General features: G+C 38.2%; 1 protein-coding gene across 4 annotated transcripts in view; it reads left to right on the plus strand.

The window, feature by feature from the left end:
- The window catches only part of APH1B (aph-1 homolog B, gamma-secretase subunit), a 29,847-nt gene extending 17,353 nt beyond the window's left edge, over positions 1–12,494 (plus strand). The window contains exons 5-7 of one of the 4 annotated variants that reach the window (XM_058541778.1): positions 2,350–2,477; positions 5,047–5,096; positions 5,485–6,411. In XM_058541778.1, the coding sequence (XP_058397761.1) occupies positions 2,350–2,477; positions 5,047–5,096; positions 5,485–5,503 (197 nt within the window). In that variant the 3' untranslated portion in view covers positions 5,504–6,411. Of the gene's footprint in view, positions 1–2,349; positions 2,478–5,046; positions 5,464–5,484; positions 6,412–8,994 lie in introns of those variants that run through there. The other 3 variants (XM_058541777.1, XM_058541776.1, XM_058541779.1) reach the window with 3 other exon arrangements.
- Positions 12,495–26,848: the final 14,354 nt, after the last annotated feature.

Here is a 26,848-nt window from a genome sequence, read left to right on the forward strand (position 1 = left end):
AGGAAGATGGGCACAGATGTTAGCCCAGGACCAATCTTCCCCAGCAAAAAAAGAGGAGGATTGGCAGATGTTAGCGCAGGGCTGATCTTCCTCACACACACACACACACAAAAGCACCAAGGAGATGGCACTGATCTAGGTCTTAAATAAAAGTAAGATTTGGATGTGGTGAAATGGGCAGGGGTGGTGATGAGGGGTAGAGTATTCAGGCAAAAGGGACAATCAGTTTAAAAAAGTAACAACACAGAGGCATAGACAGATTATAAGAGTTCTGATTTTCTGCTACATAGGATTTATTTGAAGAATAGTAAAGGGCAGTAATTTGGGTCTAGGTTGTAGAGGGTGTTGGATGCTAATTTGAGATGTTTGGATTTTACTTTGGAGACAGGGTCAATCCATCACAGGTATTTTTTAGCAGGAAAGGGCCTTGCAAACAGAAATATGGACCTAAAATTTGGGAGAAAGTTTGGGGCTAATGATATCTTGAGGATGCTTATCTGAAACTGACAGAATAATGCTCTTTTGGATGAGAATGTGCTTGAAATTCTATAAGTAAGAGCATTTTCCAAGTTGCTAAACTCTAGGACTTGACTGTAGGAGCATGATTGGCTGGTTTCACTGTTCATGGTAATGCATAGAGAGAAGGTCAAACATAAGCTGACAAACAGATGACACATTAATGGTGTCATTGCTTTCTCTTGACATTTGATTGACATCTAGGTTTTAGAAAAACCTTAGAGTGTGAACATTTGTGCCTGTGTAGACACAGTTTCTACCCTGGTCTTTTCTGACATAAACTTACCTCCTGGGTATCTTCAGTGGTCTCAGCTCTACACCATCACATCACCAAGCATCTATGTTCAGGAGAACTTCCCTTTCCAGGATCATCACTGGGACTGAAATACATCATTTTAGTTTAGTCTACCATTGTCCCAAAGTTTAAAAAAAAAATCCTCTTGTACTTTAAAGTATTTACTATCATTTACTGAAATGCTGGCATGCTATCACTAGATGTAACAACTTGCTTTCCTCCAGCCACAACAGTTATGGCTTTTTAATATTGTTTTGCATGTTTTTGACTTTGTATAAGTGAAATAATAGGCATTTTTCCGTAATATGCTTTTTACCCCCACTCAACATTATATTCTTGAGATCATTTATATTGTAGATCATATAGTATTCCATTGTGTGAATACACCACAATTTATCCATTCTGACAACGATGGAAATTTTTTGTTATTACAAAAATATTGTTGTATATATCTCCTTGTGCAAATACATTAGTTTCTCTAGACCATGGTTCTCAAACTTGACCATGCATCAGGATCACCTGGAGGGCCATTTAAACACAGATCGCTGGGCTCATCATGTCTGATTCAGGAGGTCTGGGGTGGGTCCCAAGGATTTGCATTTCTAACAGGTTCGCAGGTGCTAGTGATCTATTAATCCAAGAACTAACTGCTTCAGAGTATATAGATCTAGCTGTGGAATTGCTGGAATGAAATAGAGAATGCAGATTGTCAACTTTGCTAGGTAATGGAAGATTGTTTTCCTACCAGCAGTTTCAAAGAGAATTGTCAAACTTGAATTTTTGCCAGACTGGTGGGTGTTAAAGGTATCTTATCATGTGGCTGAAAAGGGAAATCTGTATGCCTTTTTTTTTCCAAGTTAAAATTTTCAGATTCTCTCGAACTTGCCCATTTTAAATAAAAAATATTGTCCAGGACAGAAGACACACACCCACCCACCCACACACACCCACCCACCCACACACACCCACCCAGGACACACACACACAGAGTATTCCACAGAAAAACCTGTGTGTGCTGGTCAAATTCAGTTTCAGTTGCCTAAGAAGAATCTTAGATAATTATTGCAATTTTTAATATTTTTATTCTTCCCTTGGTCTTTTTTTTAAAAAAAAAATATCCAAGGAGAAATTCTACTTTAGTGAAAAGACTTGTTTAAAACAAAAATATTCCTTTTAATTGAGAAAAGTCTTTCTTAATTAATGCAAATACTGATTGAAATGAGCTGATTAGATGTCACAATAGTTTTATTGCATTCCTCAGAAAAACTTCTTGAAGGCCAGATCCAAGTTAACTTTTTGTTTGACAGGTTCACGTTCTAGATGAGAAGCCGCTGCAAGCTGACCCTTCCTTCAGAAATGTTGCTTTCCGAGTTACCATTCGAGTATATGTGTGTCAGGGTTCTACTTCTGTGAGATGGTGGTTAAACTCTCTCACAGTGGCATGGTGTACCCCAAAGCCTGTTTCATGACCAGGTGTTCAGTGAGCTTTGGTATCTGTTGTCTGTATGACTGGGCACTAATGGATGGCTGTCTTTCAGCTTTCATGACGCTGGTAATCATAATGCTGCATATGTTCTGGGGCATTGTATTTTTTGATGGCTGTGAGAAGAAGAAGTGGTATGCCCTTCTTGTAGTTCTTCTGACCCATCTGCTGGTGTCAGCCCTGGTGAGTATTGCTACTGTGCTCAAACTGTTTTTTTGGAACGCAAGTCCACATATCTAAAGTGGAAGATTCCACTCTAAATGCAATACATACTCATGGGAAATGGAGGAAATTCAGAAAAGTCATTTAAAAGAATGAATGAATGAATGATAGATAAATCATCCAAGTCTACAGAAAGACAACAACTATTAATTTGTTGGTTGATCTTATTAAAGATTTTTTTCTACGTGTCTTTCTTTTAATGAGTATACTCAAACCTGAAGTAATCTTGCATTATGCTTATGTTATTTAACACATCTTAAATAATTTCCATTTTATTATAAATCCTTTTAATATATAAATTTTAATGGCTTTATATCATTACATAAAAATTATAATTTGCTTAACTGATCACTTCTGTTTCTGCTTTTGGTTGTTATAATACTGTCTTGACCATCTTTGTACTTGAAACTTTTTCAATGTATTGTTTAGATTCTGAGGGATAGAATTATGAAGTCAAATGGTGTGAATATCTTTAAAGCCCTTGATGCAAATTGCTAAAATACCCTCCACAAGGGTGGTACCATTTTTATTCATTCTGATCTGTAACAAGAGTGCCCATTTCACTCTCTCCTCACTGACATTATAATAATGCCAGTTTTCAAAATAAATAAAGTTTAAAAAGAAAACTTGTCTACATATATTTTTTAAGTACATTTAATGCTTTGGGACTGACTTTTATTGTAATTTGTAGTATATTTACATCAGAATTATCCTCACCACTGCCTTGTCCAGACCGTTACCATTTCTCACCTCAAGTATTGACAAAGTTCCTTCTGATGGTGTTCTGCCTCATGCTTCTCTCCATTCATTTAGAATTTATATCAAGTTTTCTTATACTGGGCTCCTTGTCCTCTGATCCATCTAAAATGCAGTCTTATTGCCTCCCCTACCAAAAACCTTTCAGTGGTGCAGGATACTAAAGTTACCTTTAATATGATGGCAATTATGTAAAACCAAATCTTCATAGAAAAAAGACTGGAAAGAGAATGCATTAAAATATTAACAGCATTTATCTCTGGGTGGATTCTTTTATTCTTTATAGTTTTGGCATGTTCCAAATTTTCTACAATGTACACTTTTATAATCAGAAAGGAAGTTACATGAAAAAGGCAAATGTCCTTCTTATGGATCCAACTGGTTATTCATTCATTTGACAAATGTTTATTGAGTGCCTTCTATATTCCAGGCACTGTTCTAGGTGAACAAAACAGTTTAGTGAACAAAACAAAGATCCCTGCCTGTACAGTCTAGTGGGAAATAGAGGCAATAAGCAATAGACATAATAAGAAATTATGTAATATTTAGAAATTAATAGGTGCTATGGAAAAAAGGAAAAGTAAAGCAGGTTAAAAGAGATCCAGAGTGTGGGAGGTGAGGGTTATCGAATTTTTGAAATAGGTAGTCAGAGTACGCTTCATTGTGAAGGTGATATTTCAGCAAAAAAGTAAAGTGTAGGGTTGGTCATGTGGCTGTCTGGAGAAAGAGCATCCCAGACTGAACAGTCAGTGTCAAAGTCCTAAGACTGAAGAACATGCTTGGCATGTTTATGGAAGCAAGGGTGGCCAGAGTGAGCCAGGGAGAGGTTAATAGGAGATACTGTCACAGAGTTGAAGGTGGGGAGGGAAGGTGGAGGTCAGAAGTGAGAACCACGTCTAGATAATGCAGGACTTTGGCTTTTACTCTCAGTGAAATGGGAGTCGTAGGGTTTTGAAGAGAGGGACGTGATCTGACTCACATTTTAAAAGGATCACTTTGACTGCAGTGTTGAGAGTGGACTGCAGTGAGGGAAGAGATTACAGTCCTCAAGAAAGATGGTGACAACTTGGGTGATATAGCAGTGGAGAATATAAGAAATGATCAGATTCAGGACATATTTTTGAAACTAGAGCCAACAGTATTTCCTGACAGACTGGATAAGGCATGGGAGAGAAAGAAGAGGAGCCAAGGATGTCTCCAAGGTTTTTGGCCTGGACAAGTAGAAGGATGGATTTGCCGTCAGCTGGGATGGGGAAGCTTGTGAGGGGAGATCAGGAGTTCTCTTTGGGCACATGACCTTAGAGGTGCCTATTTGACATCCAAGTGGAGATGTCAGTTAGGCAGTTGGATAAAACAGTCTGGAGTTTGGGAGAGAAATCTGGGCTAGAAACGGTGATTACAAGGAGTAAGTATAAGCAGACAAGAGGCCCAAGGACTGAGCCCTGGGACACTCCAGCATTGAGGTTGGGGGAAGAAGAGGAGCCAGCAAAGGAGACTGAAAAGGAGCAACTAGTGAGGCAGGCAGAAAACCAGGAGCCAGGTGTCCTGGAAACCAAGTATATTAAGGAGGAGAGAGTGACCAGCTGTAGCAGATGCCTTTGAAATAAAACCCAGACTTCTTTGTTTGACATAAGCCTCTTATCAATCTTCTTGGTCAAAACTTACCTCCTGCTGCTCCGCAAGTTCACATCATAGACTCCATCTAAATTGATCCAGTGTGGCATCCGTTTGTACGTGCTGTTTTGTCTGCAGTGACTTATCTTTCCTAACCTAGGTCAGTTTGGAAAACTCCTGTTCATTCCATGTGAAGCCTCCCTGGAAAAGGTGCATATTCAGACTCGGCACTCTCACTAGCCCTTATTCATAGCTGTGTTATAACACTTGTCCTTGGCGACCATTATTTTAATATAGTTTTTACATCTCTCTCCAGTTAGAGTTTGATCATCAAGGACGGGACCTTATCTTGTCAATCTTTGTATCCTCAGTCCCTGACACACAGTAGCTGGCCAATAAATATTGTTTAATATTGAATAGATTATATTATTCTCCTTAATGATTAAAAAGAAGCCAGGAAATTTGAAATATTATATACTAAAATCTTAACAGTAGTTATGTCTGAATGGCAGATTTCAGAGAATGTTTAAGTAATTGTTTTATTAAAATACAGAAAAGGATACAAATAAGAAGTGTACATCTTGATGAATTTTCACAGTGTGAACACACCTATGTAACTTGAACCTAAATGAAAACTTTATCAGCTCTCACGAGCCTCCTAGTGCCACTTCACTGCTCCTCCAAGAGGAACCACAGTGCTGACTTCTACCACCACAGCTTGCCCTGCCTTTTGGTGTCTTATGTAAATGGAACCATACAACTCCTTTCGCTCAACACTCTGTGAGATTCATCTGAGTATAGCTATTGATTGCTCTTTCATTGCAGTATAGTGTTCTGCTGTGTGACTATACCATAATTTATCCATTCTCCAGCAGAGAGAAATTTATGGTGTCTCCAGTCTTTAACTATTTTGAGTAGTATCTAGTGTATGTCTCTTGGTGAACAGATGTAGACATTTCTTTGGGTTATATGCCTAGGAGTGGAATTGCTGGTCATGGGATGTACATATGTCATCTGTTCATACCACTCAGTTTTTCAGAGTGGTTGTATCGACTTACACTCCCACCATTAATTTGTGAGTTGTAGTTCTTCCACCTCCTCACCAACGCTTATTAAGGCATTCTCTTTATTGTTACCCATCACAGTGTGTGTGTAGTGGTATCACATTATGGTTTTAATTTGCATTTCCCTCATGATTAAATGAGGTTTAGCATGTCTTCATATGTTTATTGTCCACTTGGAAATTCTCTTGTGAAGTGCCCATTCAGATCTTTTGCCCATCATTCTATTGGGTTGTCTGTTTTTTTCTTTTTGATTTTTAGGAGTTCTTTATATATCTCTAAGAGAGGCCTTTGTCTGATGTATGTATTGTAATTAACTTCTCCTACAATGTGGTTTATCTTTGTATTCTCTTAATGTTATCTTTTTATAAGAAAAAGTTCTTCATTTTAATGTAGTCTAATCAATTTTTCCTTTATGGTTTGCACTTTTTGTTTCTGTTTAATAAATATTGACATCTGAATTTCAAGCTTTAAAATTTGTTTATTTTGCTCATTTCTGTATTCTCATTTTCTACAATAATCACATATTGCTTTTGTAATTGTTTGAAGGAGAAAACAATTTTTTAAAGAGAAATACAAAAGAGCTTAGCAGCCTGTAAAATAAATTAAAATTTAGTGGATTTGAGATATAGAATTATTCTGAAGAAGAATCCAGAAAATGCTCAACGTTAGCCATGCCCACAGATGCCTCTTGTGAAAAGCACTCTTTCTGCATAAGGTGCTACCTGTAAAATCGGCCCATTTCCCTGGCCAGAGCTGATAGGCAGGGTTGGTGCCTTAGCCAGGGATATGTGCAGGTATGATGAGGGCGAGGACAGTGAGGAGCCTTGATAGGCAAAGGTGTACAGTGACACACTGACCCAATCAGATCCTCTCCTTTGTTAAGTATAAATTCTGGGCCACATGGGAACCCATCTCTCCACCTTACCCTGGCCCGGCAGAGGAAATCTCTTTCCTATCAAAGGCCAGTCCCTCCACTTGGGCTCTAGGCCTAATTCTCTCCTACTTAACGGCTTCACTCCTTTGATAGTGCTCTGTATCCTACCTTACCAGCATGTTCCTCTCTTCATCAGCATATAGACATGTCTTACATAAAATTCTTCCTTATTGCCTTTTCCCCTTCTAGCTACCACCCTTTTTCTTCTGTTCCCCATCACAGCAAGACTTCTCAAAAGAGTTACCTGCATAAATTCTGTCTCCACTTCTTCATCTCTCATACTTCTAGTCCAATCTGGCTTCTGCTCAACCACCCTCCTAAAACTGTACTTGTCAGGGTCAAAAAGGACCTCCATTTCTCCAATCTGATGGACATTGTTCTTTTTTCATCTCAGCAGCCTTTAAAAAGAGTTGACCACCCCGTCTTTGAAATATTTTCATCTTTTGACTTCTGCATCACACTGTCCTGATTTTCCTCTTACCTCATGTTTGCTCTTCTCACACCCCTTTGCTGACTCCTTTTCAATAAGAGTCAAGCCTATAGGGTGATGTTGACACTTTTAATTTGCTCCTGTGATACTAAACAGCACAAATAATTTATAAATGTTCTCAGGGCTTCGCCTTGACTTCTCTTTTCCCTTCTCTCTACCTAGATCCCTGAGTAATTGCATTCATAGCTATGGCTTTAAATACCATCTATGGACTTTGTTTCTATATTCCTTTTTCTAGCCCAGGCCTCTCCTCTGAGCCCCACACTCATATATCTAACTGCTTACCTGACATCTGCCTTTTGAAATCTCACAGGCGTGTCACTCTTAGCGTGTTCTCCTTGGACTTGATTCTTACCGATCCCTCCAAGCTTGGTCTGTCTCAAGTTTTTGTTATCTCGTGAAATAGCACCACCATTTACTTAAAGCCAGCAACATGGAAGTCGTTCTTGGCCTCTCCCTTTCCCTCACATTCCATGCACCAGCAAGTCCTGTCAGATCATATCATCCATTCTCTCCGTCTGTATCACAACCGCCCTACTCCAAGTCACCATCCTGTACTCTCCTCATCCACTACAGAATCTTCCTAACTAGTCTCCCTGCTTTCACCATAACCTCCTTTAATCCATTCTTTGCAGTTTTAAAAATCTACATCAAGTCATTCAGCTCCTCTGCCTAAAACCCTTCTGTGACCCTCATGGCACTGAGGATAAAATCCACACTCCTTACCAACATGCTGCTTAGCTGGCCCCTGCCTTCCTCTCTGACCTCATCTCATGTGCTGCCCCTCCGTCCCTACGCGTTATTAATATCAGCTCTTCTCAGGTTCTCAGCCACACTGAGCTCTTTGCCTTCCTTTGGCTCTCTCCTTCAGTCTACACAAGGCTGGCTCACTCCTGCTCTTGTGTGTCTCATTTTAAATGCCACTTCCTCAGGGCCTTCCTTGACCACCCTAAGTAGATCATCTTATTCTTACCTATCCTAGCACCATCATAATTATAATTATTCTGTCCTAGCATTCATCACAATTTGTAGTTAATTAATTTGTTTCTTCATTCGTTGCCTGTCTCCCTTACTAGTATATAAGCCCCATTAGGATAGACACTTTGGTCTTCACTATTGTGTAACAGTACTTCTCAGCATCCTATCAGTGTTTTTTCAATGAACTTTTAGAACCTACAGCAATTGTGCAGCTGAAAAAGAGATGCTGTTCCTTCATATTCCCTTGAATACTAAGGATTTATACTAAAGTAACTTGGACTTGTCTCACTTTCTTGCAAATTCTAAGAGCAAATTAACATAGAAATTATTATAAACTGGGCCCAGGTTATATAACATGCACCTTCTATTTGGGTATTTCATTAGGTTCTGGCCTCTGGTTACCTTCTAGGGTTGCCATTTGAATCAGCAAAGCACAGATCTATGGGCTAGTGTCTGTTGACTAGGTTAGTTCCATGTGTCTTTGTGGGGCCTGGTGCTCCTCAACACTTGACATACATTATATATTTAATGAAACACACCCCAGCTATTGAGAGTATTCCATATTTTCCTTTATCTTTGGTTACTCCACGTGTTTAATAAGCTTGCTGTTATTACCCAAACTGATTTATTTTCCCTTTGCAGACCTTCATAAATCCTCATTATGGAATAAATCTGGTGTCAGCATATATAATCATGGTGCTCATGGGCATCTGGGCATTCTTTGCTGCTGGAGGCAGCTGCCGAAGCCTGAAACTATGCCTGCTCTGCCAAGACAAAGACTTCCTCCTTTTCAACCAGCGCTCCAGATAACCCCCGAGAACCAGCACCTCTTAAACAGTAAGCTGCATCTTTAGAGGAAGCACAACTGTGCCTTTTTTTAAAATCCCTTTTCCTGGTGGAATTTAGAACAAAACAAAACTATCTAGATACAATATGGCTTTCAAGCAACAGCTCTCTAAAAGGGATACATCAGTGATGTGCATCTTGGCTGTACATTAGAATCACCTAGGGAAACATAACGACTACTGATTTCTGGGCTCCACCCTCCATATTTAATTGGTCTGGGCATTTGGTAATTTTTAAAAGCTTCCCAGATGACTCGGATGTGCAGCTGGGTTTAGAACCATTGGTGTCCAAATAGGAATTGCCTGAGAGTCCCATAAGTAAATAAGAATCAGGTGTTTAGCTGTCTCCTAACTCAACTTGTGCTGAGCAAGTAAATATCTGAATGTCAAATCCTGGTTAGCCTTTGTCTTTTTAAGTTCTGAAGTCACAAAAGGCTAAAGGGCTACCATCTCTGTGAACTGTTTTCATGTACTTCACTAGTACCCTGTTTTATGAGAACATGGTAGGCTGTGCTTCTAAATGCAATAATAAATTGCACTGACTTACTATGATAATTTAGCCAAAGTAAACGATTGATTAATCAGCTGTATTTTTCTGTAGTTTTTCCATTCTAGAATTTGCTTTTTGAGTCATTACATTGTTTTTCAAGTATAGATTCAGTTTCTTTAACTAAAAACCAATTATTTTCTGACTTCCTTGAAAGGTATTATAAAGCCAAGAATTTTTGTGTAACATCTATAAATCTTTCCTGGATTTAACGCTTTTCATGGGCTCTGCCCCAAGGCAGTGTTTGCCAGCTGAGTGCTAGTTGCTGGGCTAGTTGAGGTGAAGCCCATTGTTCTCTCTCTGAGCAGCTCTGCAGGTTGCTGAGTGATGTACCCTGGGACAGGCTTCACTGAAGCTGGTGGAAGTTTACCAAAACACGAGGAAAACAAGCAAATAGGGTGGTGTTGACACTTTTAATTTGCTCCTGTGATACTAAACACTCCCCCTCAAATGTTGTAGTGTAAAATTGGCAATTATGTCTTAAACTGCCAAATTCATGCTTTTACATAATCCATATAATCTTTAGATCTAGTAAATGTCTCTGGGTTTTGGTAGCAGATACAGCATTTCCTTTATAGGAATACCCAAGGTGTTTGTTCAGCTTCTAAACAACCCTTTTGATTCCCTTTATAAAGAGGAAATGCCAGTGAATTGTGCCTTTCCTAACTAGAAATTGTTCCCAGTTGATGGCTTTTAGGGAGCTGATCGTGTGAAATAGAAATTCCCTAGACTTAAAGTGATAACCTCAGTGAATCCCATATGTGCAGTAGAACATCCAAAAGAAACAGGAGTAGCAATGTGGGGGCTCACCAGTGACATGAAAGATGGAGGAATTTGACAATGCTGTGGTGGGGAAGGATAATGAACATGTTTAAAATGGAAACTCGGCCAGTATTTTGGGCTAGCCACACATAATTCCAGGGACCAGAACCTTACATGTGAACTAGACCTTTAGCAGTGAAATCCCCTCCATAAATTACTAGAATTTCTCAATCTAGGAATTCAAGAGGAATAGGGTTTCTAGCAAGGCTGTAAACATAAGCAATTATGGTTAGTCCCCTAAAGTTTACTTCAGCACCAATACCAATACTTCTGCTAGAGTTCAGAATTTTCCACCTTAATACAAGATTTTCCTTAGTCTAGAAGAGTCATAGGAAGAGTCAAGGACATAGAGACTGAATAGTGAAATTTACTGTGCAGAGTTGAGGAGAACAAGATACCCATTGAACGGGGCTTTATTCCTAGTGGAACGTGGTGTTCTTTGATGAACAGAATAAGAAAAATGTATAGTTGGTTATTACTGTTGACTTACAAATCTCTTAAATGGATAGTCTGATAAAATTTTGCTGATCTGTAAAGTGTAGAAAAATCTGAGAATATTAATAGTACTCATACTTGAGCTCTGAGGATGTCCTCTGTGCATTAAATTTAATATTAAGTAAAGAAGCTGGGATATTATAAAATCTCATAAAAACTTCTCAAGTGAGAAGAAAATTTTCTTTGATGGTTTGACTATTGTCTTAGTTCAGGAAATTATTTAATAATCCTTGATTACCTATCCAAAGAGGAACTTTGTAATCCTGATTTCTCTTAAAATGTGAACACTGCCATAGTCAGCTTAGGCACTATTGTTACAAATAGCCTTGCTTTGCCTCATGCCAAGGAAGCCCAGAGGGAGAGTATAGTCTTCCTCTGTTGCTGTATATATATTGAGATGCTTTTTTTTTTTTTTTTTCTTTGCATTTGTTATCTTTCTGAGCCCTGATGGTATTTGGAGAGGAGGTGGTGTTGAGGTTGTATCTCTCCTCCACATAGGGCTTTCTCAGTTTGGAGGGAAATGTAGGTATAGTTAAAGTTGACCTTGGAATGTGAATATTATTGTAGTGCTTGAATATGTTTCCAAGTGAATAATAGATTGATTTTGTTGCTCTCTAACAAATTTGTATTTATTTTTAATTCATTTGAATTAGTAGTTGTAACTGGAGAAGTTTTGTTACCTCGATCCTGGCCTGCCTGACTGGTAATATAGTATTAGCAGCCTCTTTTGAGCATTTTCATGAAAATATGGCTGAAAGGAATAAATGATGATATCTGCAGATTGCACAGAAAATGGCTTTTGTTCCCAATGTTAATATTTTTATTCTCAAGCACATTTCAATGTTTGCTGAGAGGGGCAGATTCACATAAAAAATGCTAGGTGTTCTTATCCATAGAGTTGGTGCAGTATAAGCAGTTGTGACAGAAGCTTCCTTCTACCTGATACTGTTCCCACTCACCTCAGACTAGCCCCAAGACAGGGATTAGCAATCAGCGTGGACCTGAGGGCTCCAGGGAAGCCGGGGTGGCAGCCTGTCTCAGGCACCAGCAGCCTGCTCCCTGGGAAGAGCTCCTTGAGAGTGCTAGCTTTTTGTTAGCTAAGTTTTTCCTGGGCCCCACCATTCGTAAGACAGGTAGACAAAGTAGATGTCACAACAAAACAATTTTAAAGTGCTTTGCTTAGAGCTCTTTGTTTATGATCGCAATGTTTACATTTCTCATTTAATAAAAGGCTTTACTTCATTCTATTAAATTTTAGTGTTTAGAGAGGTGTGTACTGTCTCTTTGTATAATATGTATCATTTTATATAAGTTATACTGTTATGTCATATATACTTGCAATATCAGACCTTGTGTTCAATACACAATGCAATAGACCCTTTCTAGACCTGTATTTTTCAGTGAACAATAAAAAGATTATTTGGCACTACTCATTTCCCATGTTTCCTCTTCTTTGCAATAGTGTATCCGTTGGTATCTGTTATTACAGTTTTTGTCTCTTATAAAACTTGGCTGTAGATTCTGTTTATGACTGGTCAGCTCTGAGACTTTTTTCAAAAGATATCTTTCTTATCTGACTTAAAATTCATAAAGACTATTTCATTTCTGCGTGTTCAGAAACAATTTGGTGCAGAGAAGTTCCTTGAGGTGCCTTAAACCAAGTGGAGGAGAATCCTCAAAGATCCTGGAACTTCACCTTGAAAAATCTCCTAAGTAATTATAAAATAGTAAATTTATAAAACATCCTATAATAGTGACTAAAGAGAGGAGTTGGTTGATGAGGAGACTACAATTTAGTTTCTACCCAGTGACCCTGAGCAGCCTATAAAGTCCTTTTGTTTTTCCTCCCCTGGATGAGGAGACAGTGCAGCTAAGGGGTCGAGATTGGCCTTCGCTATCAGGCTACATAGAGAATCGTTATGGCCTGAAGCTCAAAGCTGTATGATGCCTGATGGCTTGAAATAAGGCTGTTCCAGGTTTATGTTGACTGTGTTGTTAGATGAACTATCCTCAGGGACCAAGGGCTACTTGCTATTAACTTGTAAGCTTATAAAAGGGTGCACATTCCTCAGGTAACAGTCCAAATTTGTGTACAGTTTTGTTGGCCCTTCCACACTGAAATTGTAGCTCTAGTTTGTTATCTGGTTGGAACAGGGATTTCCCTGTGACCAGCCTCAACACATGAGAAACCTCCAATGGAAAGAAGTGTACTCTTTGACATCGGTCTTAGCAACATATTTTCAAGCACCACGTCTGACTGGGCAAGAGAAACAATAGAAAAAAACAAATGGGACTACATCAAACTAAAAACTTTCTGCACAGCAAAGGAAACCATCAACAAAATGAATAGACAACCTAACAATTGGGAGAAGATATTTGCAAACCATACATCTGATAAGGGGTTAATCTCCAAAATATATAAAGAACTCATGCATCTCAACAACAAAAAAACTAACAACCCAATTAAAAAATGGGCAACAGACCTGAACAGACATTTCTCCAAATAAGATATACAGATGGCCAACAGACACATGAAAAGATGTTCAACATCATTAACTATCAGGGAAATGCAAATCAAAACTACAATGAGATATCACCTCACGCCCATCAGAATGACTGTAATTAACAAGACAGGAAACAAGTGCTGAAGAGGATGTGGAGACAAGGGAAGTCTCATACACTGCTGGTGGGAGTGCAAACTGGTGCAGCCACTATAGAAAACAGTATGGAGATTCCTCAAAAAATTAAGGATAGAACTACCATACGATCCAGCTATTCCACTGCTGGGTATTTATCCAAAGAATGTGAAAACACCAATGCGTAAAGAAACATGCACCCCTGTGTTCATTGCAGCGTTATTCACAATAGCCAAGGCTTGGAAGCAACCTAAGTGCCCATCAAGGGACGAATGAATGAAGAAGATGTGGTATATATACACAATGGAATACTACTCAGCCATAAGAAACGATGAAATCCAGGCATTTGTGACAACATGGATGGACATTGAGGGTATTATGCAAAGTGAAATAAGTCAGAGGGAGAAGGTCAAATATCATATGATCTCACTTATTAAGTAGTAGATAATAACAACAACAACAAACACATAGAGACAGAGATTAGATTGGTGGTTACCAAAGGGGAAGGTGGGGGGAGGAGGGCAAAAGGGGTAATTAGGCACATGTGTGTGGTGATGGATTGTAATTAGTATTTGGGTGGTGAACATGAGAACATGATATAATCTATGCAGAAATAGAAGTATAATAATGTACACCTGAAATTTATACAATGTTATGAACCAATGTTACCGCAATAAAAAGACAAAAAAAGAAGTGCATATGTTACCTTCACCTCATTGAAAATGCTGAATAAAAGGAACCACTCAACTGGCTTATGGTCTCAGTCTCAGTAAAAGAATTGAAGGTTGACACATTCTAAGGTGACCATAGTAGGTTATGAGCCCTGAGCAGGTCCTGGCTTTAAGGCTCAATAATTTGTAGGTGGTACTTGTTGCTTAAGTGTGAATCACTGTAAATCCTGTGTCTTCCTAATAGTAGAACCATATGTTTTTCACTGCTTGAGCAAAAGCAGAGATGGAGTTTACAGTGTTTAATCAGGGCTTACCATGCATAGAACACTGTGTTAGATACTTTAAAAGGATAGGAAAGAACAAGATAGTGGATATCTTTGTCCTCAGAGAACACATACTCGCACTGCCCAGATTAAAACACATAAATATTACTTTAAGGCAACTAAAAAATTATGCAACTACAAAATTATGCACTACAAATTATGAAGTAATATAGAATAGCTCGAATACATAAGATGATACTTAAAATTTTAGGAGTGGATGAAGGGCACCTGGGTAATAGATGTAGAGCAAGAGGAAAAGGTGGAGACTGAGGATTGAACCCTGGAGCACTCCAACTGAGAGGTCGGCAAGGGGAGGTGGAGTCATCACTGAGGAAAGAAGGAAATCCAGGAGAGTGGTGGCCTGAGAGCCAGGGGAAAGTATGTCAAATACTGCTGAATAATGAGTAAGATGAGGAGTAAGAATTGATTGTTGCATATGGAGAGATGGAATTTTCTCGTGACCTTGATAAAAGCAATTTCAGTGTAGGGGTGAACACTTAAATGAAGTGGATTATAGAAATTGGGAGATAAGGAAGTAGACACAGCATTAGAGGACAGATAACCATATTTATAGAAGGGGAATGGTGTGACAGCCTAAGGAGGTTGTGGGGGGCAAGAAAGAGTGTTTTCGTTTTCTTTTTTTCCCTATAATATAGCATTATAACAGCATGTTTGTATGAAAACGGGAATGATTCCGTGGAAAGGGAAGAATTAATGATGCAGGAGAGAGGGAGGACAGTTGCCAAAACAAAGCCCCTGAGGACTAGAGTGGGAAATTTTTAGCATTCAATGCTTATATTAGATAAGTAAAAAATTTTTTTTTAATTTTTTATTTATTTATTTTTCCCCCAAAGCCCCAGTAGGTAGTTGTATGTCATAGTTGCACATCCTTCTAGTTGCTGTATGTGGGACGCGGCCTCAGCATGGCCGGAGAAGCGGTGCATCGGTGCGTGCCCAGGATCCGAACCCGGGCCGCCAGCAGTGGAGCGCGAGCACTTAACTGCTAAGCCACGGGGCCGCCCCAGTGAAAACTTTTAAAATCAATAACTTAGCTTCTACTTAAGAAACTGGAAAAAGAGGAGCAAGTTAAGCTAAAATAAGCAGAAGAAAGGAAGTAATGAAGAGAATAGCAGAAATCAAATAGAAAAACAGTGAAGAAAATCAAAACAAAAATCTAGTTCTTTGAGAAAATCAATAAAATTAATAAAGCTCTGGCCAGATTGATAAGGAAAAAGAGAATGCACAAATTATGATTATCAGGAATGAGAAGAGACATCACTACAGATCCTCCATTATTAAATAAAAAGGGAATATTATGAACAACTTAATGCCAATAAATTAAAAACTTAGATGAAATGGACAAATTCCTTTTAAAAAAACAAAGCTCACTCAAGAAGAAATAGAAAATCTGAATACCCCTCTTTCTTCAGACAGTGTTTTTTCTTGCCTCTTAACATGCCTTGTAATTATTTATTGAAAGCTATACATCAAGTATTGGATAATAGGAACTGAAGTAAATAGGCCTTTAGGGTAAGTTTTAGGTTAAATTGGGCTGTATTTAGTGTTTGCTGCAGCTCAGAGTGCCAGAGGCTTCAGATTCCTCTAGCGTCCTTGTTTTTGTCTCCTCTCTTGACTTTGGGCTTCCCTATGTGCTCCTCCTCAAAGAAAGGCTAAATCTTGCAGCTCTTTCAGCCATAATCCACTATTATATTGGAGCCCTGTTGGTGTGGCATTAAGGTATGGGAGGGGGTGGGTCCTATAATCATAAGATTAAATCTCAGTTTTTTAGTGGAACTATATCCCTTGACTAAGTGTCTCTTAGGTTTTGCCCCCCTTAGGTGAGACAGGAAGGCTAAAGGGGGCTGGGGTGGAAGAAATGCCCTTCCTTCAGGTGGGATAAGGCTCTTGTAAGATCTTTTTCCCTGGAGAGTAGGCCTTTGTTATGGAGAACACTCTGGGGATATTTTACAATGATTATTCTTACCCTTTCACTGCCAGAGCCATAGAGGGCTCTTCACCGTGAGAATCTCTTGGGGTTCCTGGAGGTAAAAATCTACAAAAGTATGGGGCTCCTACAACTATGTGCCAGTCTAAGGCGTTTCTCGCTCTTACGCTATTACACACTCACACTCCAGCAATTTGTCAAAATTATCATTTAAGTGTCCCTACCACTTTATGGCTCCAATAGCTTCTGCTCTAAGCAAATCTCAGCTGTGACTCCCTGGATTCTCCTGTCTCTCCAGATTTCAGGGTGATGGCTTGCCCTGAGACCTTAGTTCTCTAATGGGTGCAAGAAAAATTACTGATTTTCAGTAATTAGTTTAGTGTTTCAGTAATTAGTTTTTTTTTGTTGTAAGGATGGGAATGACAACTTCCAAGCTCTTTACATGTTGGAGCTAACCAGAAATCCCTTATATCCATTAAAGAAAATTCCTAGAAGGCTTCACTGATAGAGAATTCTATCAAATGTAAAAAAAAAAAAAAAAAAAAAAGAGAAAGAAACAATACCAATTCTACACAAACTCTTCTATAAGATAGAAGCAATGGCACACTTCCCAATTCATTCTATGAGCATTACCAAGCATTACTTTGATAACAAAAATATTATAAAGAAAAAAACCCAAAAGACTACAGACCAACATCTATCATGAATATGCATACAAAAATCCTCAACAATAGTTTAGCAAATTGAATCCAATAATATATAAAAGGTATAATATACATGACCAAGTGAGTTTATCCCAATACTACAAGTTTGGTTTAACATACCAATATCATTCAGTTCACCATATCAACAGACGTGATCATATCAATAGATGTAGAAAAAGCTTCTAACAAAATCGAACATCCATTTTTTGAGGGGGGGTGGATATTTATTTTTATGGAAGTTTAATTGATATACAATATCATATTAGTTTCAGGTGTATATCATAGTGATTCAATATCTATATACATTATGAAATGATCACCTCAATAAATCTAGTGACCATCTGTCACCATACAAAGTTATTATAATATTATTGACTATTTTCCCTATGCTGTATATTACATCTCTATGACATTTATTTTATAACTGGAAGTTCATACCTCTTAATCGCCTTCACCTATTTCACCCACTCCCCAACACTCCTCCCCTCTGGCAACCACCAGTTTGTTTTCTGTATTTATGAGTCTGTTTCTGTTTTGTTTTGTTTGTTCATTTTTTTTTTTTAGATTCCACACATGTAAATGAAGTCCTATAGCAATTGTCTTTCTCTGTCTGACTTATTTCATTTAGCATAATACCCTTTTGGTCCATCCATGTTGTCACAAATGGCAAGATTTCATTCTTTTTTATGACTGAATAATATTCTGTTGTATATATACCACATCTTCTTTATCCATTCATCTATCGATGGACACTTAGGTTGCTTCCATATCTTGGCTATTATAAATAATGCTGCAGTGAACATGAGAGTATATATATCTTTTCGAATTAGCATTTTTGTTTCCTTTGGATAATTACCCGGAAGTGGAATTGCTGGTTTCTATGGTAGTTCTATTTTTAATTTTTTAGGAAACCTCCATACTGTTTTATGTAAAGGGGCATCAATTTACGTTCCCACCAACAGTGCATGAGGGTTCCCTTTTCTCCACATCCTCACCAACACTTGTTATTTTTTGTCTTTTTGATAATAGCCATTCTTATTGGTGTGAGGTGATATCTCATTATGGTTTTGATTTGCATTTCCCTGATGATTAATGATGTTGAGCATCTTTTCATGTGCCTGTTAGCTGTCTGTATGTCTTCTTTGGAAAAATGTCTGTTCAGGTCTTCTGCCCATTTTTTAATCAAGTTGTTTGTTTGTTTTGATGTTAAGTTGTATAAGTTCTTTATATATTTTATAAGTAACCCCTTATTGGATATATGATTTGCCAATATCTTCTCCCATTCAGTAGATTGCCGTATTGTTTTGTTGATGGTTTCCTTCATAAAAGCTTTTTAGTTTGATGTAGTGCCATTTGGTGGTTTTTTTTTTTTTTTTTGCTTTTGTTGCCCTTGCCTAAGGGGACAAGTCCAAAAAAATATTACTAAGACCGATGTCAAAGAGCGTATTGCCTTTGTTTTCTTCTAGCAGTTTTATGGTTTCAGGTCTCACATTCAAGTCTTTAATCTGTTTTGAATTTATTTTTGTATATGGTATAAGATATTGGTCCAGTTTCATTCTTTTGCATGTGGCTATCCAGCTTTCCCAGCACCATTTATTGGAAAGACTGTCTTTTCTCCATTGTATATTCTTGCCTCTTTTGTCATAGATTAATTGACCATATATCTGTGGGTTTATTTCTGAGCTCTCTGTTCTGTTTCATTGATCTTTGTGTCTGTTTTCATGCCAGTACCATACTATTTTAATTACTATAGCTTTGTAGGATAGTTTGAAATCAGGGAATATGTTACCTCCTACTTGTTCTTCTTTCTTAAGATTGCCTTGGCTATTCAGGGTCTTTTGTGGTTCCATACAAATTATAAGATTCTTTGTTCTAGTTCTGTGAAAAATGCCATTGGTGTTTTGATAGGGACTGCATTGAATCTGTAGATTGCTTTGAGTAGTATGGCCATTTTAACAATATTAATTCTTCCAGTCATGAGCATGGTATGTCTTTCTATTTATTTGTGTCATCTTCGGTTTCTTTCATCAGTGTCTTAGAGTTTTCAGAGTACTGGTCTTTCACCTCCTTGGTTCAATTTATTCCTAGGTATTTTATTCTTTTCGATGCAGTTGTAAATGGGATTGTTTTCTTTTCTTTTTCTTTTTTTTTGCTGAGGAAGATTTGCCCTGTGCTACCACCTGTGACCAATCTTCCTCTATTTTGTATGTGAGCTGCTGCCACACTATGGCCGCTGATGAGTGGTGTAGGTCCACGCCAGGGAACTGAACCCAGGCCCCTGAGGTGGAGCACACTAAACTTAACCACTAGGCCACTGGGGCTGGCCTGATGGCATTGTTTTCTTAATTTCTCTTTCTGATAGTTAGTTATTAATGTATAGAAATGTAACCGGTTTTTAACTTTGTATCCTGCAACTTTACTGAATTCATTTTATTCGTTCTAACAGTTTTTTGGTATAGTCTTTAGGGTTTTCTATATATAGTGTCATATCATCTGCAAATAGTGACAGTTTTACTTCTTCCTTTCCAATTTGGATGCTTTTTATTTCTCTTTCTTGCCTAATTGCTGTGACTAGGACTTCTAATACTAGATTGAATAAAAAATGGAGAGAATGAGCATCCTTGTCTTATTCCTCATCTTAGAGGAAAAGCTTTCAGCTTTTTACCATTGAGTATGATGTTAACTGTGGGTTTGTCATATATGGCCTTTATTGTGTTGGGGTACATTCCCTCTATGCCCACTTTGTTGAGAGTTTTGATTATAAATGGGTGTTGAATTCTGTCAAATGCTTTTTCTGTATCTATTAAGATGATCATATGATTTTTATCCTTTGTTTTGTTAATGTAGTATATCACGTTGATTGATTTGTGGATGTTGAACCATCCTTGCATCCCTGAGATGAATCCCACTTGATCATGGTGTATGATCCTTTTAATGTATTGTTAAATTTGGTTTGCTAATATTTTGTTGATGATTTTGGCATCTATGTTCATCAGGGATATTGGCCTGTAATTTTCTTTTTTCTGGTATCTTTGTCTGGTTTTGGTATCAGGGTAATGCTGGCCTTGTAAAATGAGTTTGGAAGCATTCTTTTCTCTGCAGTTTTTTGGAATGATTTGAGAAGGATGAGTATGAACTCTTCTTTAAATGTTTGGTAGAATTCACCTGTGAAGCCGTCTGTTCCTGGACTTTTGTTTGTTGGAAGTTTTTAAATTACTGATTCAGTTTCATTACTAGTAATTGGTCTATTCATATTATCTATTTCTTCATTATTCATTCTTGGAAGATTGTGTGTTCCTAGGAATTTAGCCATTTCTTCTAGGTTGTCCATTTTTTTTTTTTTTATTTTTATTGATATTTTAATGGTTTCTAACATTGTGAAATTTTGGGTTGTACATTTTTGTTTGTCCATCACCCCATATATGACTCCCTTCACCCCTTGTGCCCACCCCCCACCCCCACTTCCCGGGTAACCACAGTCCAGTTTTCTCTGTCCATGTGTTGGTTTATATTCCACATATGAGTGAGATCATACAGTGTTTGTCTTTCTCTTTCTGGCTTATTTCACTTAACATAATACGCTCCAGGCCCATCCATGTTGTTGCAAATGGGACGATTTTGTCTTTTTTTATGGCTGAGTAGTATTCCATTGTATATATATACCACATTTTCTTAATCCAGTCGTCAGTCGAGGGACACTTAGGTTGCTTCCACTTCTTGGCTATGGTGAATAATGCTGCAATGAACATAGGGGTGCATAAGCCTCTTTGGATTGTTGATTTCAGGTGCGTTGGATAGATTCCCAGTAGTGGGATGGCTGGATCATAGGGCATCTCTATTTTTAATTCTTTGAGGAATCTCCATACCATTTTCCATAGAGGCTGCACCAATTTGCATTCCCACCAGCTGTGTATGAGGGTTCCTGTTTCTCCACATCCTCTCCAACATTTGTTGTTTTTTGTCTTGGTGATTATAGCCATTCTAACGGGCGTGAGGTGGTATCTTAGTGTTGTTTTGATTTGCATTTCCCTGATGATTAGTGATGTTGAGCATCTTTTCATGTGCCTATTGGCCATCTGTATATCTTCCTTGGAGAAGTGTCTGTTCATTTCCTCTGCCCATTTTTTGATCGGGTTGTTTGTTTTTTTGTTGTTCAATTGTGTGAGTTCTTTATATATTATGGAGATCAACCCCTTGTCAGATGTATATTTTGCAAATATTCTCTCCCAGCTGGTTGGTTGTTTGTTCATCTTGATTCTGGTTTCATTTGTCTTATAAAAGCTCTTTAGTCTGATAAAGTCCCACTTGTTTATTTTTTCTTTAGTTTCCCTAGTCTGGGTAGGCATGTCATCCGAAAAGATTCCTTTAAACCCAATGTCAAATAGTGTGTTGCCTATATTTTCTTCTATGAGTTTTATAGTTTCAGGTCTCACCTTCAGGTCTTTGATCCATTTTGAGTTAATTTTTGTGAATGGCGATAGCACATGGTCCACTTTCATTCTTTTGCATGTGGATGTCCAGTTTTCCCAACACCATTTATTGAAGAGACTTTCCTTTCTCCATTGCATGTCCTTAGCACCTTTGTCGAAAATTAGCTGTCCGTATATGTGTGGTTTTATTTCTGGGCTTTCAATTCTGTTCCATTGATCTGTGTGTCTGTTTTTGTACCAGTACCATGCTGTTTTGATTACTATTGCTTTGTAGTATGTTTTGAAGTCAGGAATTGTGATGCCTCCTGCTTTGTTCTTTTTCTTTAGGATTTCTTTAGCTATTCGGGGTCTTTTGTTGCCCCATATAAATTTTAGTATTCTTTTTTCTATTTCTGTGAAGAATGTCATTGGGATTCTGATTGGGATTGCATTGAATCTGTAGATTGCTTTAGGTAATATAGACATTTTAACTATGTTTATTCTTCCAATCCACGTGCATGGGATATCTTTCCATTTCTTTATGTCATCGTAGATTTCCCTCAATAATGTCTTGTAGTTCTCATTGTATAGGTCCTTCACCTCCTTGGTAAGATTTATTCCTAGGTATTTTATTCTTTTTGATGCAATTGTAAATGGTATTATCTTTTTGAGCTCTCTTTCTGTTAGTTCATTATTAGCATATAGAAATGCAACTGATTTTTGTAGATTGATTTTGTACCCTGCAACTTTGCTGTAGTTGTTGATTGTTTCTAACAGTTTTCCAACAGATTCTTTAGGGTTTTCTATATATACAATCATGTCATCTGCAAATAGTGAGAGTTTCACTTCTTCGTTACCTATTTGGATTCCTTTTATTCCTTTTTCTTGCCTAATTGCTCTGGCCAAAACCTCCAGTACTATGTTGAACAGGAGTGGTGAGAGTGGGCAGCCCTGCCTCGTTCCTGTTCTCAGAGGAATGGCTTTCAGTCTTTCCCCGTTGAGTATGATGTTAGCTGTGGGTTTGTCATATATGGCCTTTATTATGTTGAGGTACTTTCCTTCTATTCCCATTTTATTGAGAGTTTTTATCATAAATGGATGTTGTATCTTGTCAAATGCCTTCTCTGCGTCTATTGAGACGATCATGTGGTTTTTATTCTTTGTTTTGTTGATGTGATGTATCACGTTGATTGATTTGCGGATGTTGAACCATCCCTGCGTCTCTAGTATAAATCCCACTTGATCATGGTGTATGATCTTTTTAATATATTGTTGTATTCGGTTTGCCAATATTTTGTTGAGGATTTTTGCATCAATGTTCATCAGCGATATTGGCCTGTAATTTTCTTTCTTTGTATTGTCTTTGTCTGGTTTCGGTATCAGGGTGATGTTGGCCTCATAGAATGATTCAGGAAGTGTTCCATCTTCCTCTATTTTTTGGAATAGTTTGAGGAGGATGGGTATTAAATCTTCTTTGAATGTTTGGTAAAATTCACTGGAGAAGCCATCTGGTCCTGGACTTTTATTTTTTGGGAGGTTTTTGATTACTATTTCAATCTCTTTACTTGTGATTGGTCTATTCAGATTCTCCATTTCTTCTTGGTTCAATTTTGGGAGGTTGTATAAGTCTAAGAATTTATCCATTTCTTCTAGATTGTCCAATTTGTTGGCATATAATTTCTCATAGTATTCTCTTATAATCCTCTGTATTTCCATGGTATCCGTTGTAATTTCTCCTCTTTCATTTCTAATTTTGTTTACTTGAGCCTTTTCTCTTTTTTTCTTAGTTAGCCTGGCTAAGGGTTTGTCTATTTTGTTTATCTTCTCGAAGAACCAACTCTTTGTTTCATTAATCCTTTCTACTGTTTTTTTGGTCTCAATATCATTTATTTCTGCTCTGATTTTTATTATTTCTCTCCTTCTGCTGGCTTTGGGCTTTGTTTGTTCTTCTTTTTCTAGTTCTGTTAGGTGTAATTTAAGGCTGCCTATTAGGGCTTTTTCTTGTTTGTTAAGGTGGGCTTGTATCGCTATGAGTTTCCCTCTCAGGACCGCTTTTGCTGCGTCCCATATGGTTTGATATGGCATGTTATCATTTTCGTTTGTTTCCAGATAGTTTTTGATTTCTCCTTTAATTTCATCAATGATCCATTGGTTGTTCAGTAGCATGTTGTTTAATCTCCACATTTTTGTCACTTTCCCAGTTTTTTTTTCCTGGTTCATTTCCAGTTTCATAGCCTTATGGTCTGAAAAGATGCTTGTTATGATTTCAATCCTCTTAAATTTATTGAGGCTTGCTTTGTTTCCCAACATATGGTCTATCCTAGAGAATGTTCCATGCGCGCTTGAGAAGAATGTGTAGTCAGCTGTTTTTGGGTGGAGTGCTCTGTATATGTCTACTAGGTCCATCTCGTCCAGTTTTTCATTTAAGTCTAATATTTCTTTATTAACTTTTTGTCTGGATGATCTATCCATTGCTGTAAGTGGGGTGTTAAGATCCCCTACTATTATTGTGTTGTTGTTGATTTCTCCTTTTAGGTTTGTTAATAGTTGTTTTATGTACATTGGTGCTCCTATGTTGGGTGCATATATATTTATAAGTGATATGTCTTCTTGATGGAGTGTCCCTTTTATCATTATATATTTCCCTTCTTTGTCTTTCTTAACCTGTTTTATCTTGAAGTCTACTTTGTCTGATATGAGTATGGCAACACCTGCTTTCTTTTGTTTGCCATTAGCTTGGAGTATTGTCTTCCATCCTTTCACTCTGAGCCTGTGCTTGTCTTTAGTGCTAAGATGTGTTTCCTGAAGGCAGCATATTGTTGGGTCTTGCTTTTTAATCCATCCTGCCACTCTGTATCTTTTGATTGGAGAGTTCAATCCATTTACATTTAGGGTAATTATTGAAATATGAGGGTTGAATGTTGCTGATTTGTCACTTATTTTCTGGTTCTTTTGCATTTCCTTTGTTTCTTGTCCCATTTGTTTTGGACTGCCAATTCAGTTTGGTTGTTCTGTCTTATGATTCTTCTAGTTTTCTCTTTGTTTATCATATGTGGTTTTAATTTGATTATTTGTTTAGTGGTTACCTTGAGGTTTGGGCGAAAAATCTTCTGTATGAGATAGTCCATTATCTGATAGCCTCCTATTTCCTTATACTAAGTCAATTCAGTCACTTTCCTCTTCCCCTTCTAAGTTGCTCTTGTTATACCTTATTCTATCTTTTGTTGTGGCTGTGTGTTTACAGTGATGAGGTTAAATTTATTTTTGGTGAATTTCTTCCTTTGATCTTTGAGTTTAGTATTTAAGTGGTTGCTAACCTATTCCGGTAAAGATCTACTATTTCTCTGATTTTGTCTACCTACTTTTCTCCTTACTCCAAGCTTTGTGTTCCCTTTCTCTTCTTGTTTTCAGGCCTGAGGGCCTTCTTGAGTATTTCTTGTAGTGGCGGTCTCGTGGCCATGAACTCCCTTAGCTTTTGTTTATCTGGGAGAGTTACTATTTCTCCATCATATTTGAAGGATATTTTTGCTGGATAGAGTATTCTTGGCTGAAAGTTTTTGTCTTTTAGTATTTTGAATATATCATTCCAGTCTCTTCTAGCCTGAAAAGTTTCTGTTGAGAAATCCGCTGAGAGCCTGATGGGAGTTCCTTTGTACCTTATTTTTTGTTTTTGTCTAGCTGCCCTTAATATTGTTTCTTTGTCGTTGACCCTGGCTAGCCTTACCACTAGGTGTCGTGGTGAAGGCCTTTGTCTGTTAATATATATAGGTGTCCTGTTGGCTTCGCTTACTGGTATTTCCTGCTCCTTCCCCAGATTTGGGAAATTTTCAGCTATTATTTCCTTGAATAGGCTCTCTGTTCCTCTTTCCCTCTCCTCTCCCTCAGGAATACCTATAATTCTTATGTTACATTTTCTAATAGAGTCCGATATTTCTCGGAGTCTTTCTTCATTTCTTTTTAGTCTTAGTTCTCTCTCTTCTTCCATCTGGAGTATATCTGTATTCCTATCCTCTAAAGTACTAATTCTTTCCTCCATATTGTCAGCTCTGTTCTTTAAAGATTCCAGATTCTCCTTTATCTCCTCCATTGTGTTCTTCATCTCCATCAGCCCTGATAGGTTTTTCTTTATGATTTCAATCTCTTTTGTGAAGAAACTCCTAATCTCATTTAATTGTTTGTCTGTGTTGTCTCGTATTTCGTTGAGTGTTTTTATGATAGCTATTTTGAAATCTCTGTCATTTAGTTTATGGATTTCTGTGTCTTCGGGGTTGATTTCTGGGTGCTTGTCATTTTGTTTCTGGTCTGGTGATTTCATATATTTTTGCATTGTGGTTCCTGTGTTGGTTTTGATTTTCCTCATCCTGGAAGTCTCTGGTTGCAATTTCCACCTGCCGCCACTGTCTGGTGGTAAAGGGCTCTGTAGTCTAAGCCCCCTGCGCTCTGCCCCAGTTTTTCTGCTGCGATCCGCAGTTTTGTTTTGTTTTGTTTTGTTTCTTTTCCCCACTGCGATCCACGGGTCCAGTCCAGTTTATTCAGGTCTGCCTCGGACCGCTAGATCTGGTCGAGCTGCAGACTCCGGGTTGCGGGGAGGGGGGAGCTCTCTCTTTTGCCCTCTGGGTCCCTGACGTGGGAGGCTTCTCGTTTGCCCCTCTTTATCCGCTCTCTGGGTTGCTCAGATGTTGATGGTAGCCCTGTGGCTCCTCTGAGCCCTCTGTGCGGGAGTTTCCCTCTGGCTGAGAGCGCCCGAAGAGCTACAGTTTCCCGCCGAGGGCCGCCCCTCCCCCCTCTCTGGGAGCCGCGCGGACCCGATCGCTGATCTGATGGGGAGGGAGCGGAGTTCTCCTTACCTCTCCCCACTTCCTCCGGGGGCCCAGCACGTTCCGCTCTCAGATGTGCGGCAGTGTGGATCCCTCCGCTCCAGCTTTTCACTGTCTGGGATTCCGTTGTTGGTCTGTGGCTGTTACTTTTGTTCTATTTTGTGGGGGAAGAATTCACGGGAAAGCTCACTCCGCCATGATGCTGACGTCACTCTCTAGGTTGTCCATTTTTGATTAAAAAGAAAACTCTCAGCAAACTAGGAATAAAATAGAAAGAAATTT

The sequence above is a fragment of the Diceros bicornis genome, chromosome 5 (assembly GCF_020826845.1).
Source record: "Diceros bicornis minor isolate mBicDic1 chromosome 5, mDicBic1.mat.cur, whole genome shotgun sequence".
In the NCBI taxonomy this organism is placed as follows: Eukaryota; Metazoa; Chordata; class Mammalia; order Perissodactyla; family Rhinocerotidae; genus Diceros; species Diceros bicornis.